Source organism: Furipterus horrens, unplaced genomic scaffold (assembly GCF_987537825.1).
Source record: "Furipterus horrens unplaced genomic scaffold, mFurHor1.1.pri manual_scaffold_10, whole genome shotgun sequence".
Classification (NCBI taxonomy): domain Eukaryota; kingdom Metazoa; phylum Chordata; class Mammalia; order Chiroptera; family Furipteridae; genus Furipterus; species Furipterus horrens.
In genome coordinates, this window is record NW_028327180.1 from 40,241,248 (window position 1) to 40,258,141 (window position 16,894).

General features: G+C 52.6%; 1 protein-coding gene across 2 annotated transcripts in view; it reads left to right on the plus strand.

The window, feature by feature from the left end:
• Window positions 1-8,993, plus strand: part of KDM4B (lysine demethylase 4B) — a 135,802-nt gene extending 126,809 nt beyond the window's left edge. For both annotated transcript variants that reach the window (XM_090289413.1, XM_090289414.1), the window contains 8 exons: window positions 482-558; window positions 864-919; window positions 1,134-1,242; window positions 4,990-5,175; window positions 5,252-5,416; window positions 5,850-5,969; window positions 6,628-6,720; window positions 7,967-8,993. In XM_090289413.1, the coding sequence (XP_090145539.1) occupies window positions 482-558; window positions 864-919; window positions 1,134-1,242; window positions 4,990-5,175; window positions 5,252-5,416; window positions 5,850-5,969; window positions 6,628-6,720; window positions 7,967-8,143 (983 nt within the window). In that variant the 3' untranslated portion in view covers window positions 8,144-8,993. The remainder of the gene's footprint in view (window positions 1-481; window positions 559-863; window positions 920-1,133; window positions 1,243-4,989; window positions 5,176-5,251; window positions 5,417-5,849; window positions 5,970-6,627; window positions 6,721-7,966) is intronic.
• Window positions 8,994-16,894: the final 7,901 nt, after the last annotated feature.

Sequence of the window (16,894 nt, forward strand, 5' to 3'; positions counted from 1 at the left end):
GTGACCCAGGGGTGAGGCAGAGTCTTTTGTTCGGGGGCAGGACCCTTTGTTTGCCCTCCTCCTCTGTGCCCTCTCCCCATTTCTGAACCTGATCATGTTCCACAGCAAATTGCCGTGGTAAATCAGAGCCTCTAACTTGTGGTTTCAGAAGTAGCTATTCTGTCCAAACCACTGGGCCATCCTAGTCCAAATTCCAGTGTCCATGAGGCCAACTTTGCATGTCATACAACTTCTCGGTCACTTTCTCAGGGTCTCAGCTTAGCAGAGTTTGGGAGGGGGACCCTGAGGGGGCCCTGCTCCCCTTTCCAGCATCTGTTTCCAGACCTTTCTCCTGCTTTGCTGTGCCCTGGGCCAAGGCAGAGAGGGCAGTAAGAGCAGTTACCTTCAGTGCTGAGGCTGGGTTCCAGAAGGCCCCAGTAACTCAGTGTACTGCTGCAGTAACAGTTGCATCCCGACTCAGCCATCCTCTGCTGTCTTCCAGGTTGCTACGGCATCCGCCCGGAGCTGGTCAATGAAGGCTGGACATGTTCCCGGTGCACGGCTCACGCCTGGACTGCGGTAACTCACCCCTGCAGCTGGATGGTACTGTAAGAGCAAGCCAGCCCCATGGGGGAGCCAGGCCTGGGCCCTGGGCTTGCCATATGCCACAGAGTGACCCTGGGCTGGTGGCCTCACCTCTCAGGGTCTTGGTTTCTTCACCTTGGCAGTGAGGGGCTGGAGCTGACGCACTCCTGGCCCCTCTTTTGGTGGCTGCTAGTTTGAAATGTAAGGACCAAGGACAGGGGATGGTCCAGGCCCCAGAGCAGCGTGGGGGTGGCCCTACCCTGTGTCCCCCTCACCATGGGCTTGCCTGGTCCCTGCAGGAGTGCTGCCTGTGCAACCTCCGGGGAGGAGCTTTGCAGATGACAACTGACAGGAGGTGGGTAGAAGGGGTGCCCCTCCTCTGGTGTTGTGGGGGACTAGGAGGAACAAACAATCACTCACACTATCCCTTAAGGTCCTGTAAGCCCTGACCTGTAGCAGCAACATCGTGAACAGGGGCAGTGTCCATAGAGTGGAATGGTATGGGGGGGTGGGAGGTGGGCAGGGAGCACCTATGACCCTCTGACCTTACTCCTTCCTGCCCTTCCCAGGTGGATCCATGTGATCTGTGCCATCGCAGTCCCTGAAGTGCGGTTCCTGAACGTGATGGAGCGCCACCCTGTGGACATCAGCGCCATCCCTGAGCAGAGATGGAAGCTGGTAGGACCCCTGGATCTTGTCCTGTGGGGAGAGGGAAGCGCCAGGAAGCCAGATGCCATCCATCCATCAATTTCAGTTTGGCTAAACATGCTCTTAAGTAGTCCCAAAGGCACAAGGTACAAAAGTCAGAAGGCACAGAGGTGCCCAGAAAAAACAGGTCTCCCCTCTCAGGTGCAGCAGACTCCTGGCTCCCAGGTCTCCTTGCAGAGATGACCTTTACACACTCCAGAGACACATGCAGTTTCCCCCTTTTCCGTAAGCAGATGCCTCACACACTCTGCCCTGTACTTTTCTTGCTGCTTAACTGGCCCCTCTTTTATTTTTTAATTGTGGTGATAACACTTAGCATGCGATCTTCCTTCTGAACAAAATTTCATGTGCACAATGCAGCTTTATTAACTATAGGCATGATGTTGTGTAGCAGTGCTTGGGTATATGTAGTATGTGTAATTGAAGTCATATACCTGTTGACTAACAACTCCCCCCTCCCTGGCTGCCACCCTTTTAGCCTCTGCTTTTCTGAGTCTTAACTGTTGTATGGACCTTGTATCAGGGGATCCTACAGCATTTGTCCTTCTGCGTCTAGCATCTCTCACTGAGCATAATGCCGTCAGTGCCCATCCATGTTGTCACCAATGGCAGGATTTCCTTGTTATGGCTGAATAATATTCCACTGTGTGTGCTTGGACCACATTTCTTTATCCAGTCCATCCATCAGTGGACACTTAGGTTGCTGCAGTGAGCACAGAGGTGTATACAGCGTGGGGAAAACGTAGGTTTACCGTTGTTGAGTACGAGAAGCAGTTTATTCTTATATTGTTATTTATTAATTATTGTGTTATTCCCCATATGAACAACTGTAAACTTACTTTTGCCCCACACTGTATATCTCTTCAGTATGCTGTTTTTATTTCCATTGCACATATACCCAGAAGTAGAATTGCTGGGTCATATGTCAGCTCTGTTTCTAATTTTTTGAGGAAACTCCATACTGTTTTCTATGGTGACTATTCTAGTCTGCATTCCCACCAGCAGTGCACTACGGTTCCCTTTCTCCACATCCTCGCCAGCACTTGCCTCTCTTGTCTTCTTGATGACTGCCTGAGATGATTCCTCATGGTGGTTTGATTTGCATTCCCCTGAGGGTCAGTGGTGCTGAGCACCTTTTCATGCACCTATTGGCCACCCGTATGTCTTTAGAGAAATGTCTGTTTAGGTCCTTGCTCCTTTTTCAGTCAGGTTGTGTATTTGCTGCTGAGTTGTTAAAGTTCATAGCTGGCCTCCCTTGGTTCATATTGAGCTTCTCCCTTTAAGGAGTGTGTGGCCATCCTCAGGCAGGGTGCTCTTACTGATAATGGTCAACCAGCAAGCCTCTGGGGTAGCAGGCAGTGTGGGCAGAGTGTGACCATTATAGCATGCACTGGCTTCCATTCCTGGCTTGGCTGCCAGCTGGCTGTGTGACACCAGACAGACTTCTTGACCTCTCTGAGCCTCATCCTTCCCATCTGAGATGGTACTTGGCATGGTGCACATGGACAGCCTCACAGTGAAGTGCTGATCATCCTGTCTGAGCACCAGTGCCTGCTCGCAGATTTGTCATTGCTGTGAGTTTGGCAGCCATGCTGGGGATGTTTCCCCATCAGGGACATGCGGGCGGCAGCTCTTGACAGGGACGTGTGTGTGGAACCGCAAGGCCCTTGGCTGGGGCACCCAAGGCATCCATGGCCGCTTTTCCCGCCTGGTTTACTCCCCAGCTGGCTGGGGCAGTCCCGGGATATTGATGCTCCTCCAGGCCTACAGAGCGCATATCGCAGAGAGCTTGGGCTGTGGGCAGTAGGCCTGGTGGGGGGTCCTGCGGGAAGGAACAGGGACAGCCACCCCAAGCCTATAGGTGCTGGGCCACCAGACAGGGCTGAGTGGGTACTGGCGGGTGGCTGAGGGGGATGGGGCCTCAGCCATGGAGTGCCAGGTGCTGGCGGGCAATTGGGAAGATGCTGGGGGCCTGCAGGTGATTGAGAGCAGAAAAGCTGCATCATTTGGCTGGAGTGATGGTGCGGCAAGCGGCCTGTGATCTATCCTCTCCCCAGACGCTTTATGAAGTGTCTGACATTTCCAGCTTGCAGCCTCTTCATTACTAGCACTTGTAACGATGAATTAAAAATCCTTTTACACGAGGCTTGCTTGTACTGCCTAATGGAGCCATGAAAGGAAACCAGAGTTAACTCCTGCTTACCCAGCTGTCTGCCCACCTTCCTGGGGCCACACACATGCCACGTGCTCAGGAACTGTTCCTCCTGGTCATTGTCCATCAATCTACCCCCAGTACTCCCTGGCCACTGGCTCTGGGGGGTCTTGGGAAGTAGGGGCTGACCCTGTCCATCCAGTGGCCTGAGCCATACGCTCATCCTCCTCACCAGGCTGGCATGGGTCCTGGAAAAAGCCAGACACCAGACACACCCAGTGCTCAGCTCCTGACAGATGTTGGTGGGGGCCTGGCCCACATTCGTGATGCAGAAACTCGGGATAATGAGCTGCCACCCACTGGGGCAGGGGGATAATTGTGCTTTGAGTCCGGCCAGGCTGTTGGGTTTCTCCTGGGCCTCGGGTGGGGCAGGTGACATGAGCAAGATCACAAGCCCTGCTGCCTTCCAGGAGGGACAGCTCCTTTCAGGACCTCAGGGCAGCTGTGTCACCTCTGCTGTGCGGAAGGCCCTGGACTTGAGGGCTGATGCTACATGGAGCATGTTATATGTCAGTGCTTGTCACCCAGGCCAGTGGGAAAGTTAGGTATTGACAGTTTAATAATGACATATCATTGCCATTGATCGGTTCAGCAGCTCCTGCAGCGCCCTTGGCCACCGTGCTTATCTGGCTTTTGAACATGGTTTACAGAGCGATAAAGGCTGCTTATTAAATGCTCAAAGTGACGAGAACCTGACAGCTGCTAAGCTGGGGGCATCGGATGGCTCTGGATGCTGAGCAATGGGGCAGGTCACTACAGACAGGGGGCATTCCCACCACAGGACTCCACAGTGGATGAGAGACGTGAAGGAAGCTACTCTGTGATGCTTTTTATTCCAAATTAAAATAAATTTTACCACTTTCAAGTGAGCTTAAAATTCTGTAGCTTTTAGTGTATTCACAGAGTTGTATAGCCATCACCACTGTCTAATTCCAGAACATTCATTCTTTCACCCCAAAAACAAACCCATCCCATTATCAGTCACCCCTGTCCTCCTCCCCCAGCCCCTGGCAGCCTTTTTCCTGTGTCTGTGGATGTGCCTCTTCTGGACATGTCACATGAATGGAATCACACACCGTGTGGCCTTCTGTGTCTGGCTTCTCTCACTGAGCATTTGTAGCGAGTGTCAGTGCTTCCTGCTTTTTTCAATTTATTAAAAATTTTTAATATTTTTTGACTGAATAGTATTCCACTGTGTGGCTCTTTTGTGCCTGTTAAGGCTACTCTGCAGAGGGGCCAGTAGAGAAGGAGCCTGGAAGTCCTCCTGGGGTTGGAGCGGGTGGAGGGGACAGACTGGGTTGTTTGGATGACTCTCCACTGTGGTCAAGAGTCCAGCTAAGAAGACTCCCTGGGCTTTTCCCATGGCAGCTCCAGCCAGCCAAAGCCGGGCTGCTGGGGCTCCAGTCTTGGGGTCACTCCCAGGGGACAGTCCTGAGGGCTCACTGTGGTGGGCTCCCAGCACCAGCTGCCTGCATGAGTCCCATTTCCTCTCCATGTCACCCCAGAAATGTGTATACTGCCGGAAGCGGATGAAGAGGGTGTCTGGGGCCTGTATCCAGTGCTCCTACGAGCACTGCTCCACCTCCTTCCACGTGACCTGTGCCCATGCCGCCGGGGTCCTCATGGAGCCGGACGACTGGCCCTACGTTGTCTCCATCACCTGCTTTAAGCATAAGTCAGGGGGCCACACGGTGAGTGCCCAGCCCTCCCGTCCCTCTTATCGCCCGCTTACCCCAGCACTGATGCAGCCCTTTCCCCCGCCCCCAGGTCCAGTTCCTGAGGGCTGTGTCCTTAGGCCAGGTGGTCATCACCAAGAACCGCAATGGGCTTTACTACCGGTGCCGGGTAATTGGCATCACCACACAGACGTTCTATGAAGTGAACTTTGATGACGGGTCCTACAGTGACAACCTGTACCCAGAGAGCATCACTGTGAGCTGCGGGCGGGCTCAGGGTGGGCAGGGGCTGCTATTAGGAAGCCAGGAGATTACCCAATCCCTCATAGGAATCACCTGTGTCCAGGGTCACCTGTGACCCCACTGGACAGGTCAAAGCCATTGGCCCCTGCAGGGGGAGCACTGCCTGGTTCTGCAGAAACAGAACAGAAAGCATTGTCAGTCTAGAGAAGCCTAAGCAAGGGCGGCCCTCCAGAGTGGACAGCTGCAACCATCTGCACCCCCTGGCCAGCATCAGATCCTGTGTGTTCATGTAGCTTGAGAGTTCAGGCAGAGCATGCCACTGGCTTCCTCGCTGCAGTTAAAGCACAGGCAGCACAGCACGGGGAGACCTAAACCCTGTAGAGCCCATGGATGCCGGTGTCAGGGACCCACTGCCTCATCTGCCACCAAATTCTTGCCTCCTGCAGAGTAGAGACTGCGCCCGCCTAGGACCCCCACCTGAGGGGGAGTTTGTTGAGCTCCGGTGGACTGATGGCAACATCTACAAGGCCAAGTTCATTTCCTCTGTGACCAGTCACATCTATCAGGTGAGCAGGGTTCTGCCTTCCAGGTGCAGGATGCAGGGGGCCTGCAGGCTTGGGTGGGGCCCTCGCATGTTCCAGTGGAGACTGATGGATCTTTTGCTGGCCTAATCTAGAAAGTCAGAGCTTTTTGTATGTTAAGCTGGGATGGGCCTCAAATTGCCTAATATTTTCCCCTTTGTAGACATTTTCTTGTGTGTGTGTGTGTGTGTGTGTGTGTGTGTGTGTGGTAAGACATAGATAACATAAAATGTTCTGCTTTAACCAATTTTAAGCATCCAGTTCAGTGCCCCTGATTTCTTTCAAATGAAGGTATTTGTAGTCTCTTCTCATGTGTGTGGAAGGGACGTTATTTACAAGTGTGGAATCTTAGAAGAAAAACCACACATGTCCCAGCAGCCACGGGGACAGCTGCACACTCGCCGCCGTTTGCCTTTCTCTTACGTTGTCTGCACCCCCATCACTTTCAGTCCCGTCCCCTTGCCTCTCACTGCCCTTACTTGGCGAGCGGGGACAGGAGTGGGCTAGTGAGGATGCCACTGGACCAGCACCCTTCTTGGCAGTGGAGCAGCAGCAGCTCTGGGTGGTGGGACCTTGGCAAGGACCTTGGGAGTCAGTCAATAGCACTGGGACGCACCAGGCCTGAGAACTGTCCCCTTGGCAGGTGGAGTTTGAGGATGGGTCCCAGCTGACAGTGAAGCGTGGTGACATCTTCACCCTGGATGAGGAGCTGCCCAAGAGGGTCCGGTCACGACTGGTAAGTGGCTGGCTGCACAAGGTGGGCTTGGGAGGAACTGCCCGCAGAAGCCCTTAGCAGACATTAGGGATGTGGCCTCGACCTTTGCTCCCACTGGGGCAACTGAGGGTGGCTCCCAGGGAGTGAGCTCGTTCTGGGCAGGTGGGGGCAAGTTGGAGGGCCTTTTCCCGTGACAACCCAGCAAGGGGAGATAAAGCTGCACCAGCCAGCCTGCCAGGCATGTTGTGATGCGTCCCGCACTTGGAGGATATGCCGCCTGCACACAGAATCTAAGCTCCAAGGCTGGCAGTGCAAAAGGAAAAGCTTTTCTAAAGCTCATTCCTTTTCAAAGGGAACAGTGAGTCCCAGAGGTGGGAAGCAACCGGCCTTTTCTCCTGGCCCATCACTGTTCTCTTTCTTTTGTGTTTAATCCAAAGACCAGATTTTGAGGAGCAGGCAGCTGCGGCCGTGGGTGAATGAGCTCTGAGTGAGAGCTGTTGGGGGTTGCACAGCTGACCTCAGATACCAGGCTCCCTTGGGGAGCAGACAGGAGCTGCCGGGTGGATGAGCAGCTGCACCTCCTTCCCTCTGGGCGGCACAGCCCTCCCGGCCGCTCGTCTGTGGGGCAGGGCAGGCCTGCCAGGGGCCAGTGACTGGATGCATAGGGCCCCCTCCATGCCCCGCCTGCTAGGAGGCTCACACACAGGATTGGGGGTTTACACGGAGATAACAGTACAGAGAAGCTGTCCCCAGTGACTGATTGGCCCTCTCGGAAGGTCATTAGGTGAGGGACAGGGGCCTTTGGCCCCCAACAAGGCAGGCGTTTAGTCCAGCCAGGCACCCAAGTGGAGTCCCTGTTGCAGTCTCTCCGGCCTGCTTTAACAGAGCACCATAGACTGGGTGGCTTAAAAAAAAAACATTATTTCTCACAGTCCTGGAAATGGGAAGTCCTAGGTCAAGGTGCTGTAAGATCTGGTGTCTGTTGAGACCTACTTCCTGGTTCACAGATAGCACCTTCTGGGGTCCTCATGTGTCAGAGAGATGGAAATAGAGTGAGACAGAGCCTTCTCTGGGGTCCTTTTATAAGGGTGCTAATCCCACTCATAAGGTTCTCACCCTCATGACCTAATGCCTCTCCAGGGATCCCACTTCCTAACACCATCCCTCTGGTGAGTAGAGTTTCAACACAGGAATCTGGGGGGACACAAACGTTCAGTATGTAACATCCCCTTCTGCACTAACTCCTGTGCTGTCTTGTCCCCTTCAGTCAGTCAGCACTGGGGCACCGCAGGAAAGTGTCTTCTCAGGAGAGGAGGTGAAGGCCGCCAAGCGCCCGCGCGTGGGTACACCACGCGCTGCTGAGGACTCGGGGCGGAACCCAGACTACCTGGCCTTCATGGAGAGTCTCCTGCAGGCGCAGTGCCAGCCCAGAGCCCCGTTCTAAGACAGCCAGTCAACCACCCAGCCAGCCCTCAGCCCAGCGAAGCAGGTGGCAGTGGGCCCTGGCATTTGCTTGCTGTGAATTCCTGTCCTCGCCTCCCTGCCCCAAGAGGCTACCTCCATGCTCTGCGTGGACAGGAGCAAGCAGGACGCTGGCAGCGGCCCGGACTCAGGGAGTGGGGCCACGCTGCCTCTGGGGGGCCAGCTGGGGCTCGTGCCACCCCCACTACTCAGATTCGTAAACCACATAAGCTCTTCTTCTCGAAAAGGTGCTACTGCGTTGCCTGCCTCCTGAGCAGCCTTTGAGATTGTGACTTCTGTACATAAATCACCTTTGTGAGGTTCTTTCTATAAATACCTATTGTTTAAAAAAAACGCAAGAAAAAAAGGAAAACAAAGAAGAGGAAGAAATCCCTAAAGTTGTTTTCTAGATTTGTGGCTTTAAAAACAAGACAAAATGTTCTTTTTTATCAGAACCGAGACATGCTGAGGGAGACAAAAGCATCTCATTTTTTGTTGTTGTTGTTGTTGTTCTTTTAAAATCTTACTCATTCGTGAGCAGGCAGGGAAATGTGGTGAGTCCTCAACGGCAGGGGGCAGGGCACCCAGTGACGGGCAACAGGCAGTGCCCTGTCACGCTGCTCTGTCCCTGACTTCATGAAGGTCTGAGCAGCTGGCATCACATCCTTGGTCCCTGACAGTGCCCACAGTGCCGGTCCCCCTCTGTGCCAGGCAGGAGGAGGGACCGGGGAGGCTGGCGTACCTTGTGCTGGCCACGTGCTGGCCACGGGTATCCGGGAGCCTGCCTCCTGTGTGTGATTGCCTTTGCAAAATAAATGATCTCTTCTGGTTTGTTCCACCTTTTGCTTCTTCCCCCATGAGAACCATTCCACAGCTACAGCCTTCGTATGTGAGAGCACTCTGTGCAGACTGAGAGTCCCTGATGCCACCCAGGCCTCCCTCAGTCTGCCTAGGGTGGATGACCTACAGCCGGAGCAGGTGGGTACCTGGCTCCCTGGGGAGGGAGGACATGGAGCTGAATTAGTCCTTCCAGGTGGCCCAAGTCCAGCTGTTTTCCCTGCTCAGTGAGGCCTGTGTCCCCAGGCTCCCAGTTGCTTCTGCTTTGGCTGTGGCCCTGCGTGTATCTGGGGGAATGGGGAGGGCTTCCTAGGACCCTGAGGGGCTGACAGTGTCCTCTGTCTGTCTGCCACCTGTATCTCTAGGGGAGAGGAAGCGAGAGAGGGCATTACTGCTTTCAAGTGGAATGAAACCTGCCCCCTAAGAGTTGTGGGTTGAGTTTAGGAGAGAGAAACAACATGCTTTTTGCATGAGCTTGGGAAGGACACCGCCAGCCCAGCCTGCCTGCTTTCTCCGTCTCTGCTGTCCCTGCTCTCCCTGCAGAAGGATTGAGAGCATTATTTGTGTGTATAAATTTTTTTTAATTAAAAGAAAGTGTTCTAACGGTTACCAGGCCAGAGAGAACTATTTAAGGAAAATGGAGAGTATGTAAATGAGCCAAGAACCTTTCATTTCCTTGATGGGGGGAGGAGGGCAGATGCCTGAGCCGGCAGGGGTGGGAGGGAATAAGGGGAGTCAGCAAAATGTGGGGGTCTCCCTCTGCATGCAGTAGCCCTGCCTGGTGGCGCCATCACTGTATTCATATGTAGTTTGAAAATGCTATTTATATTGTAAAGAGAATAAAAAGAAGCAGGCAGATGCCTCTGTGGCCCTTGGGGTCCTAGGGGATACAAGGGATAGCCAGCCCATGGCGGGGTCTCTGGGTCGTGCCCCTGTCTTGGGTTTCCGGATGACTTGTGCAGACAGGCCGCCGCACAGCAAAGGGGAGACACACATTTCCCCTCAAAGATATGTGTGTCTATGTGCAAAAACGAAAACCCACCCACTTTGATTTTTTTCCAACCCAGGATTAAGGATGCGCTGTATTTTTGCCTAATTTCCCTGCCTCTAGGTTCATAATGAATTAAATAATGGCTCATGAGCACTGCGATTGCGGTCCATGTCACTGGCGTGTCTTCATTTCTGAGCGCAGCCCAGGAGGCGGGATGGCGGTCTCCCCCAGGGGGAACGGACGTGGGGCCTCCCCCGGTGGTGGGGCTAGGCGGCAGGTGGCTTGGTCCCTTGGGGGGCTCCCAGCCCTGAGGGTGGAGGAGGGTTTCTTCCCAGGCTGGATGTCCATAGCTTGTGTCTGTACAGACTCCTCCCCAGACACTTTCTGGTCCCCCTCTCAGGTGAGTGGCAGAGGTGGCTGTGACAGTGGGTCCCCTTTGCAAGACAATCAAGACAGGATCTTTTGTCTTTGACCCCTGTCTTGTCTGGGGAAAATGGCTGTCCTACCCTACTGCCTTCTCAGTCTCTGCCCAGTTCCTGTGATGTCTGAACAGTGGGTTTCTATTGGGAATGAGAGATAGGGGAATTTCCTGGCCCTGGGATGAGTCTGGGACCCTGGCATGCACAAGCGTGTCACTCGTCTAACAAGTACTGGGAAACAGCATCAACACAGCTGACACCAGTGAGAGAGGCAGACAGTAAAATGTATGGGATGTCGCCTGTGATACAAAGGACAAAGAGGAGCACGATAGGATGTGCTGTTACTGATGTCATATTTTACACAGGAGTCCTGAAGGAGATGAGACAGCCATGGGAACAGCCTGTGCAAAGGTCCTGGGGCAGGACTGTGCCTGACATGGAGGAGCAGCCTAGAGGCCCATGTGGCTGGAGCAGTGAGCGAGGGGGAAAGGGAAGAGGGAACTGAGCAGGTCATGCAGGGTTTTATGGGCCACAGGGAGGACTTGGGCTTTTACCTCAAGGGATGTGGGAGCCCTGGAGAGCAGTGGACTGAAGAGGGATGGAACCTGGCTCAGGTGCCCGCAAGTGTCCTCTGCCTGCTGCAAGGAGGGCACACCAGGGGGCGAGGGTGGGAGCTGGGGATGGCAGTGAGCACATGGAGAGATGGCATGAGCTGGATTGGGGAAGGCTAGGGATGAGGGGAGATGAGCAGCTCGGATTGAACACAACCCTTTGTGAGAAGACACCGGGTCTGGGGACCAGGGAGCACCTCTAGGAGATGTAGGCTCACGGGTGATATATTTATGAACTGGTGAGAAGGGTATTTGCACAGGATGGCGAGGAGAAGCAGCCAGTGACGTGGGGGAACCTGTCTGTGAAGCTCAGTTTTTCCTCTGCAGAACCAGTGTCCTTGCAGGGCAGTTGTGTCCAGAGCAGAGATTTCCTTTGATAAAATTTTCATCTGGCCACAGCCACCCTCAACCCACTTCTTAAACACCCCCCGCCCCTTTTCAGAGAGAAGCTGTCTTCAACAGGACCTGACTCAGTTTCCCCATTTGCTGTAGGGGGCCTTCTGCATCACTGACCAGTCAGATCAGTGTTCTCTGAGGCTTATGAACATGCTCAGTCCTCAGCCTTGGGGTCCTACGGCACACACAGCAGACCCAGGTGGTCTCAGCTCAGCTGCAGATGGCCCATCATCAGCATCGTTCTCTGAAACATCGTAAAGCAAGGAGGTATCTGGGACAGGCCCTCGTGGTCAGCAGCCAGGGCAGAAACACTGGGCTGGATCTGCAACTCTGCAGCCACGTGGAGCCAATGCGTCTCGCCCTGGGCACTGGGCCCTGTGCTCAGCACCAGAGTTTGACTCACTTATTCACACAGCAAGTGTTTCCTATACACCTCCCATGTGCCAGGACCCAGGGAGGTGGTGAACAAAAGGGGGACGCAGTCATTGCTCTTGTGGAGTTTAGAGTTCAAGAAAGCTGGTGGAGGATGGAAACATCAGGACCATAAATCCATCTCTGACATATGCCCTAAAGGACAAGAACGGGGGTAGAGTCCTATTGGATAGGATGTCAGGGAGACTTCTAAGGAGATGATGTTTAAATGGATCCAACCTTTCAAGGGATGGCCTATCAAAAAGACTGGGATGGGAGGTGGGGGTGGGGGTGCCAGGGCAAAGCCTGGCTACATGAAGCCCGTGGGCTAAGTCTAGCCCTCTACTTGTTTTCATAGTTTTATTAACAGCCATGCCCATTTATTTAGCATCGTCTGTGATGGCTTTGGCTCGATAACAGCAGAGCTGAGCAGTAGCAACTGAGACCCCTGCCCCCCCAACCCCCCACCCCCAGTCCCAAGGGTCAGGTGTATTTAGCATCTAGCCTTTTACAGAAAAGTGCTCATCCCAGACCCAGAGACCTGGGGGGGGGCGGGGGGCTCTGCTCCTCCATGTCTCTGACAAGTTCATTCTCCACCTTGTCTCTCAAAGCTCCAAATTGGGCCCCCTGGGTCCTAGCATACACCTGCCCCGCCAACCCCTAGGAAGAAAGAGAAGACTGGCCAGGGACCCTCCATTCTTCCATCCATCCACTGGGGGCTCTCCTCTCCTCAGCTCGGCACCTATGCTCATCCTGCAGAGTTCTGGCCAGAGAATCAAACGTGACTGGTGTCCAACTCCTACAAGCTACCCTGTCCCCAAGTGACCACCTGTGGCCGGTGCAGCAAAGGATTTGGGCCTCTGTTGACCTCTGCAGTCCGGGTGTTCATGGCTTTGATGGTGATGCTGAAATCTCTCTGTCCGCTCCCCACCCCACTGCCCATCGCTGGCTGTGCCTTCTCCTCTCCCCCTGCCACCCCTGCCCCAGTGAGACCAAGAAAGGAACTCTGACACCTACCCCAGAGAGGGTTATTTATCGATTAAATTTACCTGGCACTTTTGCTCTGTTCATGGAGAAAATGAGAATTATTTGCCGCCACAGGCAGCAGGAGGGGTGACTCATGGCGACCGGTGCAGGCGAGGCCCGGGAGAGTGACCATCTGGGTGCATGGCGTCTCCTTGTTGCAGTGTCCATCCTGCTGCTCACCAGGTGACAGGGACAGATGACTCCCCTCCAAGCAGCTTCCTGGGGTGGCAGGGGAGGGGCTCACCAAGAGGCCTCCACCCTCATGCACCCCCCACTAGCCACAGTATTTAGAGACAAAACACAAAATAGTTTATGTGGCACTGGCCCTTCCTACTGACCTCTGCTGGCCCCCAAACACTTCTGCCCTGTTACCCCATAATTATTTCAAAGGACCACCAACTGGTGGCTTAAAGCAGCAGACATTGATTCTCTCTCTGTCCTGGAGGCCAGAAGTCCCTGCGAGATCCAGTTGTTACAGGGCTGCACTTCCTCCCAGGCTCCAGGGGAGGCTCTTTTTTGTCTCTTCCAGCGTCTGGGGGCCCGGTGGCTCCTGGCTGTTGGCCGCATCACTGCAGCCTCTGCCTTTGTCTTCACGTGGCCATCTGCCTGTGTGTGTCTTTCCTCCGTCTCCAATGTCTCTCAGCCTTCCTCTTCAAAAACACCAGTCGTTGGATTTGGGGCCCTCCTGAATAATCCGGAATGTCCTCTTCATCTCAAGACCCTTGCCTTAGTTACATCTGCAGAGACATTTTTTTCCTAAAGAGGTCATGCTCACAGGTTCTAGGAATTAGGGCATGGTGTATCTTTGCTGGGGCCCCCAGTCAGGCCACTTCAGCGTCCTCCCCCAATCACGTATCTAATGACCCCTGAGTCCCATGAGCTTAAGGACAAGGTCTTAGTCCCCTTGGCGGGTGGTTCTTTGAGTCCTGGGGTTGCTGATAGGTCCCACAGAGCCTAAGGTGGTTGGTGAGAAAGGGTTGAAGAGAATGAGAGTGAGAACACTAGGAGGAGGGAAGGGGTGGCCTTCTCCAGGTGTGTCTTGGGACAGCCCTGACTTTTACTTACAGTCATAGTCTTGTTTCATGTTCCTCCACCCATAACTAACTGAAGTTAGCCAACATGTGGTGGGAACCCCACATAGAAAACAGTGACATGAACTCAGCTGTGCTACAAATAAAGAGGGAGAGGGGAGAAAGGAGCTGATCTAAGCAGCTTTGGAAAACAGTGTTCTGACTGGATACTGTTAGGCTACAAACAAAGATACCTATACACCAATGCTGTGCAGAGTTAGAAAATCTGGTTTGCTCATGTTGGCCATTCTGTAGCTACTTCATGTGAATACTGGGGTTGAACAAACAAGTAAATAAGTTGGAGGGGAAGGACCCATGCTCCTCCGAGTCACAGAAAAAAAATCACTAATAGTCAAGGGGATGGGAAGCTAGAATGAACCTCATGCTGGTTTGGAATCAGAATGCGAGTATTAACTCATGGTTTGTGATATGTGGAGAGAGGTTTTATAGATAGAAATATATAGTTAGTACAGACAGATACAGAAGTTAATGTAGATGTGTGTGTTGGCGTAGATACCATGATGCCCCAATAGCAGTGAGCACAGCTGGCACCTGGATCTTGATTTCTAAATACCATTCTCCAATAAAAGGAACCAGAGATCCTTGGAGAAATCACTAATTTCATGCCTGAGGTAGGAAAAACACATGCTAATGCCAGAAAGTAGGAAATACTAAAAAAGAAAAAAAGATGCAGACCTGTAGGAAGGACACAGGACCCACTCCCTATGGCCAAGGCCAGACAAATTTGAACAAGATAACTTACAGTATTGGGTTAAACCTATAGAATAAAATATCCAAATTGCTACAAATAATTTAATTGGTAAATAAAAGGGCTGGGAGGGAAGGGACAGCTCTTCCTTACAGATGGTTTTTAATGATTAACAAATGTAGGTGGGAAGAAGTGAAAGGAGTTTACATTCAGTTACTCAGTAAATGCTGACAGAATGTTGACTTCGCTCCATTCCAGGAGCTTAGGCTACACTGGGGAAGAAGACAGGCGCAAAAAAAAAAAAAAAAACAAACAAACAAAAAACCACATCCCCACGCCTGGGAGCTCACAATCTCTCAGGGAAGGAAGACAGGATAAACGAGTTACGGGGCACGTTAGAAGATAGTAATTGCTACATGATAAAAGAGTACTGGAGTACAATTTTTGTAAAGGATATTCAGGATCTCACTGAGAAGGTGACATCTGAGTAAAAACCAGAAGGAGTGAGTCAGGTGTGTGTCTGGGAGAGGAGTTCTGAGTGGAAGGCATAGCCTGTGCAAAGGTCCTGGGGCAGGACCATGCCTGGGTGTTAAAGGAACTGTGAGGAGGGCCATGTAGCTGAAGCAGAATGAGTAAGGGGAGAGAGGGAGGTAAAGGAGTAAAGGAGGCACGCTGTGTCAGGCCTTATTGGCTGTGGGGAGAATTTGGGCTTTCACCACAAGAGATGTAGAAGCCCTGGAGGACTATGACCTGACTCAGGTGCTCAAGGCGCCCTCTAGTGGCTGTGCTTGGGAGGACAGACTGTGGGGCTAGAGGAGGAGGGGAGTAAAGGGTTGGACCAGGGTGGAGGGGACTGCAGGTTGCAGACAGGCCATGATGGGGGCTGGGCTGGTGGAAGGAAAGAAGTGACCATTCCTTGGGGTCAGCAGTGTGAAGGTTCCTGTGACTCTGAAAAGGGACAGGGTGAATGCCTGGTTGGAGGGGCATCCACGTTTTTACACAGAGAATGGCCCTGTTCTTTGCTTAAAAGTAATATTCCACTGTATAGTTGGGCTGCAATTTGTTTAATCGATAACCTATTAATAGACACTGAGGTTATTCCCAAAGTTTTCCCATTCGGAATAATGCTATAGCCAAACAGGTTTCTTGTATGCATGTTTTTCTAGAATAAATTTATTTTTAAAAGGGTGGAGGGGATTGTTGGGCGGGAACACCTATAATTTTACTTTTAATTCCTGAAGCCAAATGACACCCCCCAATGCCTTGTGTGCCCTGCCGTGCGGCGGTGGAGGATGCCTTCTCCTCTTGCCCTTTGGGACATAAGTTATAACCAGCCTGTGATCGTTATCTACTGAATAAGTACAAAGCAGCATCTGATCATAGTTTAAACATTCATTCCTTTTATAAGTTGAGTATCCTTTCATATGATTAAAAGCCTTTTGTCAGAACCATCTTGAAACATTTAAAAAGTTCCTCGATGACTGTTTCCCACTGACTTGATGTTCAGTTCTTCCCCGATCTCTATCCATCTAGCTCAGTGTCACTTGCTGAGTGGTGGGTCAGGGACCACACCCAGGCCAACTCTTCCCTTACTTGATTCTGGGAAATTAGAAGAAGAGAAAAAAAAAAAAAAAAAAAAAACCGAGCCCATAATTACCATGTAGTGAAAGCAGTGGCAAGCAGCTGATGACTTAATATCTGCTCTGGCTAAGACCCAGAGAATCCAGGCCCTGTGCTTTTGCTGTCCCGCACCAGGCTGGGGAGGCAGCCACACTCCACACCCCTCCTTTGGTTGCGTTAGTGCCGCCAAGAATCCTGCACTGGTGTTGCTGAAGCCTTGGGATTTGGTTTTAAAATATGCCCTGCAATGGCTCTTCCATCTCATTCTCCAACAGGAAATGAAAGTCATGTGTCACTGAAGGGTCAGGCCCCTGGTGATGGAGCTGTGTGTGCAGAGGCTTAGCTTTCTTAGGGAAACCCCAATTTGTTCTCAGAGGGGAGCACAACAGCCCGAAGGAACAGCCCGAGGCTGCTTGAGTGGCTGGCTACCTCCCTGCCACATGCCCATGAGCAGCCCCGTGGACAGCGGTCTGAAATAACAGCCATGGACGTGGGGGCTCAGTGTCACCGAAAACTGTTATTCTAAACTTGTGTTTCAAAATTGCATGGGAGCATCTTTTCCCAGGAACACCTGCGCCCTTCAGCAAACAGAGTGAAGTCTTATCACTGCTGCCCAGCGTATCCCTTGGCTGAAGAGGGACATG